At 36.7% G+C, this 15,317-nt stretch overlaps 2 protein-coding genes and 2 long non-coding RNA genes across 5 annotated transcripts in view; 3 read left to right on the top strand and 1 right to left on the bottom strand.

Moving 5' to 3' along the window:
* LOC104710089 overlaps nt 1–1,095 on the top strand; it is a 12,696-nt gene extending 11,601 nt beyond the window's left edge. For both annotated transcript variants that reach the window (XR_002033444.1, XR_754916.2), the window contains exons 4-5: nt 206–301; nt 861–1,095. This is a non-coding gene — a long non-coding RNA (uncharacterized LOC104710089). The remainder of the gene's footprint in view (nt 1–205; nt 302–860) is intronic.
* LOC104710088 lies at nt 3,241–3,997 on the top strand. Its single transcript, XR_754915.2, has 3 exons — nt 3,241–3,462; nt 3,573–3,726; nt 3,800–3,997. It is a non-coding gene; the product is annotated as an uncharacterized LOC104710088 (long non-coding RNA).
* LOC104714873 lies at nt 8,823–11,429 on the bottom strand. The gene is made up of 4 exons (XM_019229825.1): nt 10,906–11,429; nt 10,710–10,812; nt 9,238–10,606; nt 8,823–9,026 (listed from the first exon to the last, which is right to left on the bottom strand). Exons 1-4 carry the CDS (start codon nt 11,427–11,429, stop codon nt 8,899–8,901), a joined length of 2,124 nt encoding a protein of 707 aa, XP_019085370.1. The 3' UTR covers nt 8,823–8,898.
* Nucleotides 12,932–14,364, top strand: LOC104714872 (F-box/WD-40 repeat-containing protein 1-like). The gene has a single exon (XM_010432344.2). It carries the CDS (start codon nt 12,994–12,996, stop codon nt 14,161–14,163), a length of 1,170 nt encoding a protein of 389 aa, XP_010430646.1. The 5' UTR covers nt 12,932–12,993; the 3' UTR covers nt 14,164–14,364.

The following is a 15,317-nucleotide window of genomic DNA, read 5'->3' as shown; positions in this document are numbered from 1 at the left end:
TTGGATTATGGTATTGGTTATTGTTTTGGATTGTTGGAATTTTATTGGTTTAATGGAAGTTGCTATTTGATTATCCGCGGTTGTTGATTGTTGATAGGATGTTAGTGGGTATGGGACCACTAGTAAATTAAGGTATTTAAAAAAAAAAAAAACGGGAAGGGTTGTTTCATCAGGTCTCAAACAAACCATATTTTTAAACTTGTAGGATTTTATCTTCACAAATCTGAGAACACAAATGATGATGCTTCCATCAGAATTATGACATGATCTAAAAGCGTGTGCAGCCAAGGAAGCCCACAAGGTACATGACATTCTCTCATCTCTATCACATAAAAAAACAAAATTTGGCTTAGTGATTTCAGATGTTATTATGCACACGTTTTATATAGTTGTATTAGCAGAAAATACTTACGTTTCGTCCCTTAGCTCTAATAATAGTTTTTTGGTAGGCTTATTGGCTTCGAGTTCCTCCAATTCACCCAGACTCACAATTTGACCAATAACCTCTGCAAAAATAAATAATATAATTAGGTAGAATATATTTAATTACAATCGTAAATAGATACTTACCAACAAATATGTGGGGATTAACTTCCCCAGTTTGAATATTCTTAAACTTAGCCAATGTCAAGAAGCTAGCATCAGAAACAGGGTCACTGTCAATGACCGACGAACACGTTTTAGGTTAGTATTATTTATAGGGCTATGATTAGGTCGATGAACACGTTTGGCTCGATAACAAAAAGATCAGATGAAGCGAGTAATTAGGGAGATAATAACGATATTTGATTTTTATGGTATGTTTATGTGATATGATATATTCTGAGTTTTAATTCTGTTTGGCTTGATTGATTTTTAAGATACGTAATTGGTGGAGGAAAATATTGGAAGTCAATGAGTTTCAACACAAATCTCGCATAGGATCAGAATGGAAGGCAATAAAATCTCTATTTATTCAGGATTAAAAAAGGTATAACTGAAATGGACTTGGATTTACATGTTATTTTTCGAGCCCAAAGCATGTGTTGTAAAATATTAACCCAATGGCATCCCTGTAAATAAGTACCAAGTCCAGGATTTATTCTATAAATGTTTCTGAAAATGTATATATAGATATATATATATATTGAAAACATACATTCTAAATACAAAAAAAAAAAAATGCAAGTATTATACCTCCATGATTACCCTTCATGGGTCAGCCCAAACTGTTTTCTATGTTTCCAACAAAAATCAGTCTAGTAACTTCGTTTTTCATGCATGTGCATATCAACATCATTCTGTTATACACTAGAATAGTATCGTCGATCACACAAAAGGCACTGTTCAACAAGTATTCGTTTTCTAAAAGAATGTTAGAATATAACGAGACGAACGCTACTTATTATATTTTTTCCACTAACTTTTATTAAAATCACATTATACAATTTATAATACATTGTCCATTGCAAAAAAAAAAAAAAAATTCAAGTTTGTGATTCCACTGATTTTTGAGAAATTTGTGTTTGTACCTATACCATTTATTATGTATTTAGTTGAAATCGAAAACTTGAATCATCTGATTGTGAAAAGATAAGGGAAATGAAATGATAAAGGGGGAAAACAACAAAGAAGAAGACAATGATATGTTTTGTAGATATTATAGTTTATATATAATGTATCACAATGAAATGAATTACCTGATTAATCTCTTAACTAAATTTGTTTTGTTATTCATGCTAATTTCACTATTACAAAAAAAATTTGTATTTGTTTTGAATTGAAACGTTTTAAAAAACTAAAGATAGTAATAAAACTATTATTAAATCGAAAATATGAAAATAGCTTCTTAAACATTAGTAAAACATTAGTAAATATTAGAATGAGATATATGCACAATTTCTCTCTTTCTCTTCAATATTATAGTTATTAAAAATAAAAACAGTTCATATGTATAAACTGTTTTTTTCTTTTGGTTAAAATATATATAATGTTTTTGCCTTTTTGGTTTTCTAGAGTCAATTAAAGGTACATGGCAAAATTTAGACAGATACATATTTACATACTTTTACGATATTGTTGTCATCTTTTTAATATGCGCCCCATAGTTTAGATATTTCCTTGGGTTAGTTTCTCAAACGTAAAGAACTACAAACAACATCACTTTTAAACTTTGGATTACGGTGATCCCCTTATATCCCTTTAAAATAAAATCCCTTTATAATAAAAGGGAAGTACACAACATTGTTTTGGTAGACTTTATAATTTTAATAAATGGTTATAAATAGGTTATATATAAGTTATAAATTAATTCATATATTAATTATAACAAATAAAAACTTAATTGTAACCGAAAATCTTAAACGGGATATTCCAAAATGATAGTTCATGGATATTCCAAACTTTATTTTCGGAAGATCACATATATATGGGTCCAAATATCTAGAATCACAATATTACCAATTTATTTTCCACAGATTTTATTGATAATCTACATTAATAAAAAAGTTATTAAAGGGATAAAAATTTACTTTCAATCATAAAAAATATCAAATCTCGCTAAGTTAACAATATTAATAGTGATCTTTGGGATCGTATTCAGAAATTAAAAATTAAACCTTAATGCTATATTAAGATCCGTGCTAGAACACGGGTTGAAATTCCTTTTATTTATATTATAATTTTAGAATAAAATATAATTTATATGATTGTTTTTAAAAGTTTTTAAGGTCCTGATCTAGCATTAGTTGTGATCTTTAGGATCGTATTTTATTCTAAAATTATAATATAAATAAAAAAATTTCAACCCGTGCTAGAATCATTAACAATATATAACTTACCAGATATGTGTCTTTTTTTAAGTCATCATATTTAGTATATGATTTTATTGCATAATTTTTTTTCCAAAAAAACTTTTAAACACAATCACATAAATTATATGTTATATAAAAATTACAATATAAATAAAAGGAATTTCAACCCTTGCTATAGCACGGGTCCTAATATAGTAAAATAATAAAGAGGGAGGTATTAAACTTGTATTTGGTAGGATTTGGTAGGATTTGGTAGGATTTTAATATTTTAGAGTTTTGAAAGATTTGATTGAGTTTTTAGGAAATTTGATTGTTTTTTAAAAAGTTTTTTAAAAACAAGAAAATGAACGTGATTCTATGAGATTTTGTTATTAAACTTTAGGTGATTTTAGAATATTTCACAACACGGACAAAAAAAAATTTTGTTAATAAATGGCACGACTACAGATTTTATGCTCGACTGATAAAAGACACGACTCACAACATATGTTTCTGTTGAAGATTTTATGATAGTTATAATAAAAAGCAAAGTGATCATGCTCCGATGAGAATGGTCAACAAGATCAATTTGCTAACGAGATCACATTTGATAGTTGTGGTGATTGATGAGATTGGCCGTGACATTGGTTCAGAGCAGATGGCTGAGTTACTTGGGGATGCAGGAAATAGTGTAAGTTTATACTTTTCTCTCTGTTCTCACATCAGCTAGAATCGTCTTGAAACTAATCAAATTGATTTGAAGCTCATGTCATCTTTTACTGTGGCTATCTCTGTTTTTAGGGAGCTTCGAGGGTATCGTTTTGTATAGGTGGAGCTTATGGACATGGAAGAGAAGTGAGGAAGTGAGGAAGCGAGCTAATGTGACTATTAGACTGTCCTCTATGGTTCTGAATCATCAGATAGCTCTTGTGGTACTGATGGAACAGCTTTACAGGTGAGAACATTGATGCTTCCGTCTCTGCATCAAAATCACGCTTTCATATGCTGAAATGGGTTTCTGTTTTCAGGGCATAGACTATTCTCAAGGGACAAAATTACCATCATTGATGATGCATGAATCTGTTTTTTGGGTTCCTCTGTTGCTTTCTCCTGTATAAAGAAACTACATTACCAAATAGCTTATTTGGTGGTAGTTGTATCAGAGATTGTTTATTGAACGTCGAACTTTTGCAATCCAAATTTGCTTGCTTCTTATTTATTTCAGATTCGGCTCATTGAGTGGGACTTTTATTCTTGTCTGTTGTATTACTATTTTTTTGGTCATATAAATAAAAAATGAATGTAGAAGCAACAGTGATTGTTCAACTTATGATTCTGATCCATGCATCTCCAACTAGTGGAAGGTGAGACGATCCCCTTCATGGTATATAAATATAATACTCTGCTTCTGCAGGTTTAGCGCCAAGAAAGTACCTAACAGCCCAAACACAAAGAAAGTAAGTTCTTGATTCCATTTAGGTAACCCTTTGTGTGATGTGATGTCAGTATAAACTTACACTATTTCCTGCAAAATTTCTCACATCTTGAAATCAGATATAAGGGAGAGAGAGAGAGAGAGAGAGAGAGAGAGAGAGAGAGAGAGAGAGAGAGAGAGAGAGAGAGAGAGAGAGAGAGAGAGAGAGAGAGAGAGAGAGAGAGAGAGAGAGAGAGAGAGAGAGAGAGAGAGAGAGAGAGAGAGAGAGAGAGAGAGAGAGAGAGAGAGAGAGAGAGAGAGAGAGAGAGAGAGAGAGAGAGAGAGAGAGAGAGAGAGAGAGAGAGAGAGAGAGAGAGAGAGAGAGAGAGAGAGAGAGAGAGAGAGAGAGAGAGAGAGAGAGAGAGAGAGAGAGAGAGAGAGAGAGAGAGAGAGAGAGAGAGAGAGAGAGAGAGAGAGAGAGAGAGAGAGAGAGAGAGAGATAGAAAGGAGATGATGAAGGAGAGAAGAAGAGGAAACCTGTAGACATTCCAATTGCCGAGAGACGACAGAGGAAGCCTTGTAGTAACTGAAAATCCTTTAAAAACTACCTCAGAATGTGTGATTTTTTTTTTTTCAACCAAACAATAAATTATTAAAGGTGACTCCCAAATTGGTTGCCCAAATTGGAGGAGAGGAGTTTACAAAAGAGAGTTCTGAAGTTAACGACCTAGAAGAGCGGGCCAAGCAGTCTGCTCGCATGTTTGACGTCCTTGGAATCTGGGTCAAAGTGAAGGATGAGAAGGATGATCTTAGAGTGTGGAAGTCTACCAGTAGATGCGAAAAAGCTGGCCAATCATCGGGTGCCTACACCATTGCCACCAAATCAGAGCAATCAGACTCAAAAAAGGACAATCGATCCCCACCGCCCGTAGAGATTCCATAGCCCATAACAAAGCTTGCAACTCAGAATGAAGAGGAGAGGGACTCCGTCGCAGACTACGAGCTCCCATAAGAATCGTCTCATCATCGTTATTACCATACCACCAACCCAAACCTTCTAAAGAATCCATACCTTTCCATGAGCCATCAAACTGACAGCAAGGCGAAACAGTTCTTACCTCCGGTAAAGAGTGGGGAACCCAATAATTCTCAGAAACAGACTTTGCCTCCTCCCAAAGAATTTTATCCGTTGACGCCTGATTTATAATATTAATTGGCTCTGCCTCTATTCCTTGAAACACCTTCTTATTCCTATCTTTCCAAATTGTCCACAGTATCCAAGGCATCATATACATGCCAGAACCCCCAGACCGAGAAAAAGTCTTGGAGTAGAGGAAATCTAAATTCGAATACACAGATCCAAAAGGGAAATCAGTCAAAGACAACTGGACCGGGGATAGCTCCCAAACCGAACGCGAACGTGGGCACTCGAAGAGAGCATGATTGATAGTCTCTACCGCTACGCCACACCGTTGACACGTAACATCACACCGAATTCCCTGATGAGCAATCTGTTCCATCACAGGAATAGACCCAGACGCCACCTGCCAGAAAAAATGTTGGACCTTTGAGGGAACTCCAAGCTTCCAAGCTTGTGTCCGCAACACTGTGCACGACGGCCCGATTACAACTTCCTTTTGTAACTCCCGTGCTAACCTGTAACCAGACTTAACTGAATACCTACCAGATTTAGTATAGTGCCAAATCAGTCTATCCGAACTCCCTGGCTTACTGACCGCCAAACTCCGAATGAGCGGAATGTCCTCTAGATCCATAAACGCCTCTAAAATAGGCAAATGCCAATCCATTGTACGAGAATTAATGAGTTGATTGACCATCAGATTAGGAAACAAATCTCTCCCCCTACCCTGCGCTGGCCTGGGCTGATGATCTGGAATCCATGGATCCCTCCATACCGAAATTTCACGACCCGAACCTACTAACCACCTTGCCCCTCTTTCCACTAATCCCTTAGTTGAAAAAATACTCCTCCACGCAAAGGATGAAGAATATGGTTTAGTTGCCGATAAAGGATGTTTTCTCCTGAAATATCGACCGCGCATCACCCTAGCCATTAAAGAGTTCGGGTAATGAATCAATCTCCAATACTGCTTAGCCAACATTGCGTCATTAAATTCTTCTAGGGCACGAAAACCCAGGCCCCCATCACATTTTTCCGCACACATCTTATCCCAAGCAACCCAGTGCATACCTCTAGCCTTATCATTAGACTTCCACCAGAAATTTGATATTGCACCCGTTAGTTTAGACGTTAACGCCTGGGGTAACTTATAACATGACATCACATGAGTCGGGAGAGCGACCGCAACTGATTTGATCATAACTTCCTTACCCCCCTTTGATAGAGTTTTCGCCGACCAGCCATTAACTCGCTCATCTAAACGGTCATTCACATAGCTGAACACCTTAGTCTTCGAACCCTGAATATCTTCAGGTATGCCCAAATAAGAACCCATCCCACCCTCACTGGAAATACCCATCACTGTTTTTATCCGAGACCTCACATCAGGCGGCACTTTCTTACCGAACATGATGGATGATTTTTCTAAGTTTACCTCTTGACCCGACGCTCTCCCGTAGTTGCCAATAATATCCATGACCACTCTACATTCCGACTCCTCTGCTTTACAAAAGAACAGACTATCATCCGCAAACAACAGATGCGAGATCGATGGACTATCCCGAGCAATCGAAATTCCGGTAAGTCTCTCCTCCCGTTCTGCCTTTTTAATATTCGCTATCAAAACCTCTGTGCAAAGAATAAACAAATAGGGGGAAAGAGGATCGCCCTGACGTAAACCCCTCTTCGGTAAAATGGACCCCCGAGGTTGACCATTTAGAAGAACTTGATATGAAACCAAAGAAACACACCACATAATCCATGCAATCCACCTCCTATCAAAACCTAATTTACTCATGACCGCCTCCAGAAAGTCCCATTCAACACGATCATACGCTTTACTCATATCCTTTTTGAAAGCCAGGAACTCCGACTTGCAACGTTGGTTAGTATTTAACCCATGGAACATTTCCTGGGCAACTAAAATATTATCCGTAATCAACCGACCCGAGACAAAGGCCGATTGTGTTTCTGAAATCAGAGACGGTAAAAACCGCTTTAGCCTAAAACATAAAACTTTTGAGATAATCTTGTAACTCACATTACAAAGACTGATAGGCCGAAACTCCGTCATACGTTGTGGTCGATCCACTTTAGGAATGAGACAAATATTCGTCTCATTCAATCGAGGATCAAAACGACCCGTTCTAAAAAATTCTCTAACCAAAGCCACTAGGTCACCTTTCAAAGAAGGCCAGAACCGTTGAAAGAATAGATCCGTCATGCCGTCAGGTCCTGGAGATTTCTCCGGGTGCATAGCAAATAAGGCTTTCCGAACCTCTGCCTCCGTAATCTCCCTAGTTAGACTGATGTTCATAGTATCTGTAATAATCGGTGAAATCTCCTGAAGAATATCCGAAATTCCACCTACATCAGATCGATTAAACAATTCCTCAAAATATTTGGATGCAATATTCTCCATTCCCAAGGGTGACTCATCCCAGACATTATCCGAACCAAATAAACCAACAATTTTATTCCGTGCCCTCCTCTTTTTAGTCGAAGCGTGGAAATATTTTGTATTTTTATCACCCACACGTAACCAGAATTTCCTACTCTTCTGTTGCCAATATAACTCCTCATCCCGATAGGCCTCCTTAAGTTTTCTTTCTATGTCTCGAATCTCTTCCTGAGAAATCAGATCATCCATCTTGGCCTCCTGCAAGGCCGCCTTCAGCAAGGAGATCAGAGACGGTCCAAAAACCACATTATTTTTTCGCCACCACGAAATCGAATTTCGGCAGTTCCTAATTTTATCCACAAAAACCGGAGTCCTAAAATTATTTGTGCGCGCCCAACCCGACTCTACCGCCCCTAATAATCCATCCTTCCCCAACCAACGCTTATCGAAACGAAACTGCCTATTCCGTCGTGGGGCTGTTCTCAGACAAGTTGCTAAAATAGGACAGTGATCAGACCCAACCATCTCCAAATAATCAACCTTCGAATTTGGGAAAAAACTTTGCCAATCTTCATTCCCTAAGGCACGATCTAAGCGGCACCTGACCACCTGATTATTACAGCGATTACCTCTCCATGATAACTGCTCCCCATAACATTGAAACTCAAGCATACCGCAATGCCGAAGCATAGATTGAAAATGAACAAAAGAAGAAGCTGGCCGTAAAGCCCCCCCCTCTTCTCATGATTCCCTACAAGTTCATTAAAGTCACCAATCATGAACCAAGGATCTATACGGAAGGAACCGATATCCATTAACTTCTCCCAAACAGTAGCCCGATGTTGCGGAATTGGATCCCCATAAACAAAGGACAAAAATACCATTTGTTGACCAAAAAAAGCTTGAACATCAATAATTCGGTTACTCTCATATAAAATAGAAAGTTTTATTTCATCCATGAAAAATAAAGCTAAACCACCACTAGTACCGTGGGGGTCAACAGAGTACAAATTATTATAACCAAATTTCTTTTGAAATTTTTGTAAATAGGAAAAACATTTTTTAGTTTCTGATAAAAATAAAATGTCTGGCCGATGCTGCTTCCACAAGTCTCCCAAATATCCTTCTGTCAGATCCACCCCTATGCTCTGACAGTTCCAACTTAGAATCTTCACGTTCTAGCCGACGGTTTCGGGAGAGCCCCCATCCCTTTCTTACCGAGACGTCCCCCATCCGAAGGTATACCGCCCGCTGTATTATTACCCTGTTTTCCCGCCTGCTTCTGTTTATTCCCATCACCTGCAGGTTTAGATAAAGCCTTAGCAAGTAAACGTTTCCCAGGAGAAGCTAAAGCCAAAGAAGGTATCCTAGAACCACTAACGCCCTTCCTACCATAAAAAACTAAAAATCTTTCTTTTGTGACCACCTGTCACATCAATTGAACAAGCTGCCATAGCATTATTAACCACCCCCACAGCTAACTCAACCGAGACAGGAGGAAAGTTTATACCTTGAGGATCATTGGCAGAATCGCCCTGAGGATCTGTAACGTGATCATCTTGAATTTCATGCCCTTGATCCGTAAGGCCCATAACACCCTGAGTTGCAGAAGAAACCCCCTCCTGGACCGTATTGTGATCAGACTTGCTAATATCACCAAACTCACCATCCTCAAGCAGATCATCATTATCAACAGCAAAATCCATAGCTAAGAAAGCACCCTCGCCATCCTTGACAACGTGAGGATCGCTAAAACTAGAATCTCCCCCAATGTTAACCAACTGCATCGAACCTTGCTTCTCAAAAGCAGTCTGCTTCACCGGAAATAGAGGTTTGGGCCAAGCCGGACCTTTACCCTTTCTGTTTAGAGAGAAACCGGAAGCCTTACCCGAAACTTCCCCAAGCCCTGGTTGCGAACCCTGACGAAACCCTTCTTCACGACCTGAAGCCTCACCAAAACTCCTCTTCTGCCCCCAAACCTGGCCGTAAAAACGATCTTGATGACGAGGACCGTGAGAACCAGAACCATGAGGACCGTTTCCACCAAACCGTTGTTGAGGAAAATATCCATGCTCGCTAGACTCCACAGAGTAAAAATCTAAAGCCCTCTTAGCATGCTTCCTGGGCTTTTCCCAACCCCCAACATTGTGTTGCTGCTCTTGCTTCACTACTGGAACTTGCCTTTGACCACCCCTATTATCCCTCTTCGCCTCCGCACCTTGAACTGAATTCACCTTAAGGACCTCTGGGCAAACATTTGAGGCATGTGTAATCCGGAAACAGTGATCACAAACCCCATTCAGCTTCTCATACTCAAGTGAGACCATAATCTCATCACCGGTTGCAAAGGGGACCACCATTTTAAAGATCAATGGATTGAAACCATTGACTGAAACACAAAGACTACCCGTTTCTTCATCTACCTCTTGAATTCTCCCTAGTTTCTTACCAATAGCTTCGAGAGTAGCAACCTCCCATAAATGCATGGGAATCCCTGCCACTTTCACCCAGAAATTAACAGCTGAAGGATAAGATGAGGAGATGATTGGCTCCCATCGGACAAGCGATACCATCCAACCATCAAAATGGTATGGACCATTCTGCAAGACTGACAAGATATCCTCTTCTTCCTCAAAGTTGAACTGGAAAACCCCCTGTCCGAGATCAGCTCCTACCACTTTCTCCTCTAATTTCCAGATTTTTGGAAAATTAGCTAACAAAGAATCCATACTCTGACACACCGAGTTCATCAGCCTTCCGATAAGTGTCTTTGAGAACTGCTGAATTCTCTGAGCCAAGACGGAGTTGGAGATTGACACTGTATCAGTACGAACCAACGATGCCTTAGACTTACTAAATGCCAGCTGAGCCATAACTCTCTGTAAATAAAAGTTTCGAGAATTGAAGAAAAGAACAGAACCAAAAAAGCAAGGAGCAAGAGACGATGAGACAGAACCAAGCCTCAAACCCACCCATAAATACCTCAGCGGCCACTATTACCCCATGAAGAAAATCAAATCGAGGCAAAGATATTCCAGCCACTGACCAGATCATATCCAATCTTAACATTAATGCACCAACCAGCCTGAGAAATAAATTTACCAAGCAAAGATCCCGTGGACTAACATAATGCAAGATCGCAAGCCACGATATGAAAATCACAAACTCAATCCCCAACCAGATCAGACGACATTGGAATCCAGCTTCATAACACATAACCAAAACCAGAAACATAATTCCACCAACCAACAAATCCATCAGAATCGACCAAACGAAGGCTAGATGATCCTTGCAAAATCCCGAATCTAGCAATGAAGAACCAAACCTACGCAAATCAAGTGAAAAAGATCCACCCCATCCCCATCCCAACCAAACAGAGAAAGAAGATCTTAAAAACACCTCATTCGAATCCCCGATTGAGATCACCGCCAATAACACCCACAAATCCCTACCCGATAGCAAAACCATATCCTCAATCTCTATTTCTTCAATCCCCCAGATATGGGTATTCAGAAAAAACCAGACCGAATCATAGAAATCCGAAGACTCCATAAAATCCTCACAAAAATCACGATCTGAATCCAATGGAATCAGACATGGGCCGGATAAAATCAGACTTCCGATCTGATTCCTATCATCCTTAACGAGAAGAGATCGAATGAGATCCGCTCCTCGCCCCTCAAACGCAACAAGATCGAACATTCAAACCGAGAAATATTTTTCATTAGACATATGTGATTTTATTAGACATATTTTTCAACTAAAAAACAGAAAAAGTCTCATAGAATCATGCAAAGTACCAGTTTTTAAAAAGTTATGAAATTTTGAATAACAGTAGATTTCAATTGATTGAATAACAAGAGATTCTATAGTAGTTTAAATAAGTTTACATAAATCCAAGTTGAATAACATAGGATTTTAAAAGATTTTTTAAAATCATCAATTGAATAACATAGGATTTTAGGAATACTCTAAAATCTTTTAAAATACCAAGTTTAATACCCCCCTCAAAATTCATCGTGATGAGCTCAAACGCGGAAACCCCCTAACTTAATTTATTGCAGAAACCTCTATTTTGACATGATTTTATGAAATTATGGTCCACGCATATTCCTTACATGTTAATAAGATTATATCTAAATGTATTATTGGATTCTAATTTATAAAGAATTTGGAAAACTTTAACAAAATCATCAAAAATGAACAAGTGAAAGATTTTTAAGGATTTCTAGAGAGTATTATATAGTTTTACTGATTAGTTTTCTAAAATCTTGTAAAGTAATCCAAACAATCTCTAAATTTTTGTGATATTTTCCATGATTTTATTTTGTAAATAAAGTGTGTAAAATCATGAACCAATAGCATAATAATTAGATTCATTAACAATCCTAAATTCTTTTGTTTTAATTGAATATCACAAAACTTTTAGGGGGGTATTGGTTTAGGATTTAGAAAGAATTTTAATGACTTTGTGTTTTTAAAAATCTTGCTGATATTTAAAATCATAGAAAATTAGAAAGTAAAAATGAAGGATTCTATAAGAGATTGTTTAGGAAGTTATTTTAAATCTTGCTGATTTGTGTTTCCTAATCTTGTAAAATCTTTCATAAAATCTTAAAATCTTTCTATTTGATGAAAAAGTTTTCATAACTTTTGTTATGAAGGAAATGATATAAAATCCTAAACCAATAACACAAAATTTGAATTCATTAACAATCCAAGATTCTTTTGTTTTAATTGAATAACATAAAACTTTTAATGACTTTATAAGATTCTTAATCTAATAACACTAGATTTATCAAGATTTTAGATAACTTTTTACAAATCCACAACCAATAGCACCAAATTTTTAAAGAGTTTTAAAAAGTCTTGATTGAATAACAACATATTTTACATAACTTTTAAAGTCATTAAAATTCTTTCTAAATCCTAAACCAATAACCCCCTTATTAACTTTATAAAAGACTGAATCCAATAACTCAAATTTATTAAGATTTTAAATGATTTTTTACAAATAACACAAAACTTTAACACAAAACTTTAACAGAGTTTAACAGAATCTTGATCAATAACAACAGAATCTACATAAAATTTAAAGTCTTTAAAAGTTTATTAAAATCTCATACCAATAACCACCACTTAATAAGAAAGCATGGTCCTAAACTTTTATTACCTCCACATGAGATATCCGACGTGCTATATAAACATCCATACCGTCAGATTCATAACTCATACCTCTTGTAGCAATAATTTTTTGAACTCTCATATGGGAAATAATACCTCCCGAAATAAAGCTTCATCTTCGTCAGAAGGTTCATTTATACCTCCCGAAATATGGGAAGTAATATTTGGTAGTGTTCCAGCCGAAGCTTTAAAACGATTCAAGTTGACGTGCAGAAGTTGGAATGCTCTGTTGAAAGATAAGAGATTCATCTACGATCATCTAGAGCAGGTCCAAGAACATATCATACGAATCACTGATAAGGTTCAGATCATTAATCCCGCGTCCAACGCCGATCATTCCTCTTTACCACTCCCGAATGAGTTTCAAGGAAGCGGTAAGCTGTCTGATATTGTTCATTGCGATGGGTTATTGCTATGCATCTTTCATCATCCCAAAAGACTCGCTGTTTGGAACCCTTGTTTTAACCGAGTTAGATGGGTCACCAAACCTAGGAAATCTTATGCAGTTGATGATTTTTACGGCATTGGATATGATGGTGTATCTCGTGATAACTACAAAATCTTGAGAATTTACAATAAAGATATTTTTGAAGACAACGGGTTCCCCACGGATAAGTATGACCCACCGGTTGAGATCTACGACCTCAAGTCAAATTCTTGGAAAACTCTTGACAGTCCTTTGGATTGGTGTGTATACTCACCGTGCGCTGGTGTGTCCTTAAAAGGAAATATGTATTGGATTGCTGGAGAAAATCATGGCCCACCATTTATCCAAAGTTTTGATTTTTCCACGGAGAGATTCAAGCATATGAGCATAATTCCTTTCGGCTGTGGTGCATATGATAATGTAGCCTTATCAGCTTTTAGAGGAGATAAGCTTTCTTTGCTTCGCCAACCCATAGACGAAGAACATTATCAACTAGGGGAGATTGAGGTATGGGTCACAAACAGTGTCAAAGATAGGGTTGTTTCTTGGACCAAATTGTTTGTTGTGTGGAGACCTGATCTGCCACAATTTAATCTCGGGGAAGATCCTCCTCATTCGATGTTTTTTATTGACCAAAAGAATAGGATTAACGTTACATGTTCTGAAAGATTAGTAACCAGTGGAAGCAACTGTATTTGCGTCAACTTATACATTATTGGAAAAGATGGATTCAAAAAAAAAGAGATGGAAACACATAGGGAGGAAAAGGAATGGACATATTACTCTGGTTATATATATCTTCCAAGTCTAGTTCCGGTTCCATAGTATGAGGATATGCATCTGCCCTCAAAAAAAAAAAAAAAAAGCATACCGTTAAATTTAATGTTTTGTGATATATTTTATGCTAGCTCTAACTAAACTAAATAATTTATAAATATTTTGTCAAATCCCGTGGCATCATTATGTAAGGATATAAATATATTTCTGTTCAAGGCTTAATGGTCGTTGTTTTGTGGATTAATTAGTGCATGTTAGCTCATTACGGGGAAAAAATTATTTCAGAACATAAAATGTCTAGGTTTTGGGCTTTAGATTTTCGTATGGCCTTAAAATAACATGGTTTTGAATTTTGTGTCCTAATTTCAACTTTTGTTGACCGTCGTTCATTTTTTTTTTATCCCAAGAAGAGGGAACTCTAGTTGTTCTCTCCGTACCCTAGTTTCTCTAAACTCCAATTAATGGCCTCTTTATTATCCGATTGAAAAATACTTAGGTTCATCCCTAGGGGTGAACTTCTCCATTCACCTCCTCTTCTTACAGTCAATCAGAATCTTCCATCTAATATTTCATTTAAAAAATAAATCAAAATTAAATTAAAAAGCAAACCAAATTAAGAAAACAAATTCAGTATACTTTTAATTAAGGAAAGTTAAATATTGGTTTGATTTAGATTTTTAAAATTAAAATAAAATTATATGTCAGTTTGGGTTTACAAATGAAGTGGTTATGGTTTAGATTTTACAATTAAAACGAAATTATATGTCGGTTTGGGTTTACAAATGAAGTGGTTAGAGTTTAGATTTTACAATTAGAACGATATTATATGTCGGTTTGGGTTCACAAATGAGATGGTTAGGGTTTAGATTTTACAAGTAGAACAAAATTATATGTCGGTTTGGGTTCACAAATGAGATGTTAGGGTTTAGATTTCACAATTAGAACGAAATTATATGTCGGTTTGGGTTCACAAATGAGATGGTTAGGGTTTAGATTTTACAGGTAGAACGAAATTATATATCGGTTTGGGTTCACAAATGAGATGGTTAGAGTTTAGATTTTATATGTGTCGGTTTGGGTTTATTAAAGAGCAGCGGTTTAAATTTTTTAATTTTATAATAATATATACATATTTTATTTCCTTATTTTATAAGGGGTGAATGGAGAGGTTCACCCCTAGGGGTGAACCCAAGTATTCTATC

This window comes from Camelina sativa, chromosome 9 (assembly GCF_000633955.1).
Source record: "Camelina sativa cultivar DH55 chromosome 9, Cs, whole genome shotgun sequence".
Lineage (NCBI taxonomy): Eukaryota > Viridiplantae > Streptophyta > Magnoliopsida > Brassicales > Brassicaceae > Camelina > Camelina sativa.
Note: the sequence above shows the minus strand (reverse complement) of the source record. Positions and strands in the feature narration are given on the sequence as shown.

Excerpts from the sequence above, each read along its gene's own strand:
- LOC104714872 (XM_010432344.2), top strand. The coding sequence starts at position 12,994 with ATGGGAAATAATACCTCCCGAAATAAAGCTTCATCTTCGTCAGAAGGT.
- LOC104714873 (XM_019229825.1), bottom strand. The coding sequence starts at position 11,429 with ATGTTCGATCTTGTTGCGTTTGAGGGGCGAGGAGCGGATCTCATTCGA. Across the intron at positions 10,813-10,905 it reads TTCCAATGTCGTCTGATCTG|GCTGGTTGGTGCATTAATGT; the intron begins GTTGGGGATTGA and ends TTTATTTCTCAG. Across the intron at positions 10,607-10,709 it reads GGGTAATAGTGGCCGCTGAG|AGAGTTATGGCTCAGCTGGC; the intron begins GTATTTATGGGT and ends TTTTATTTACAG.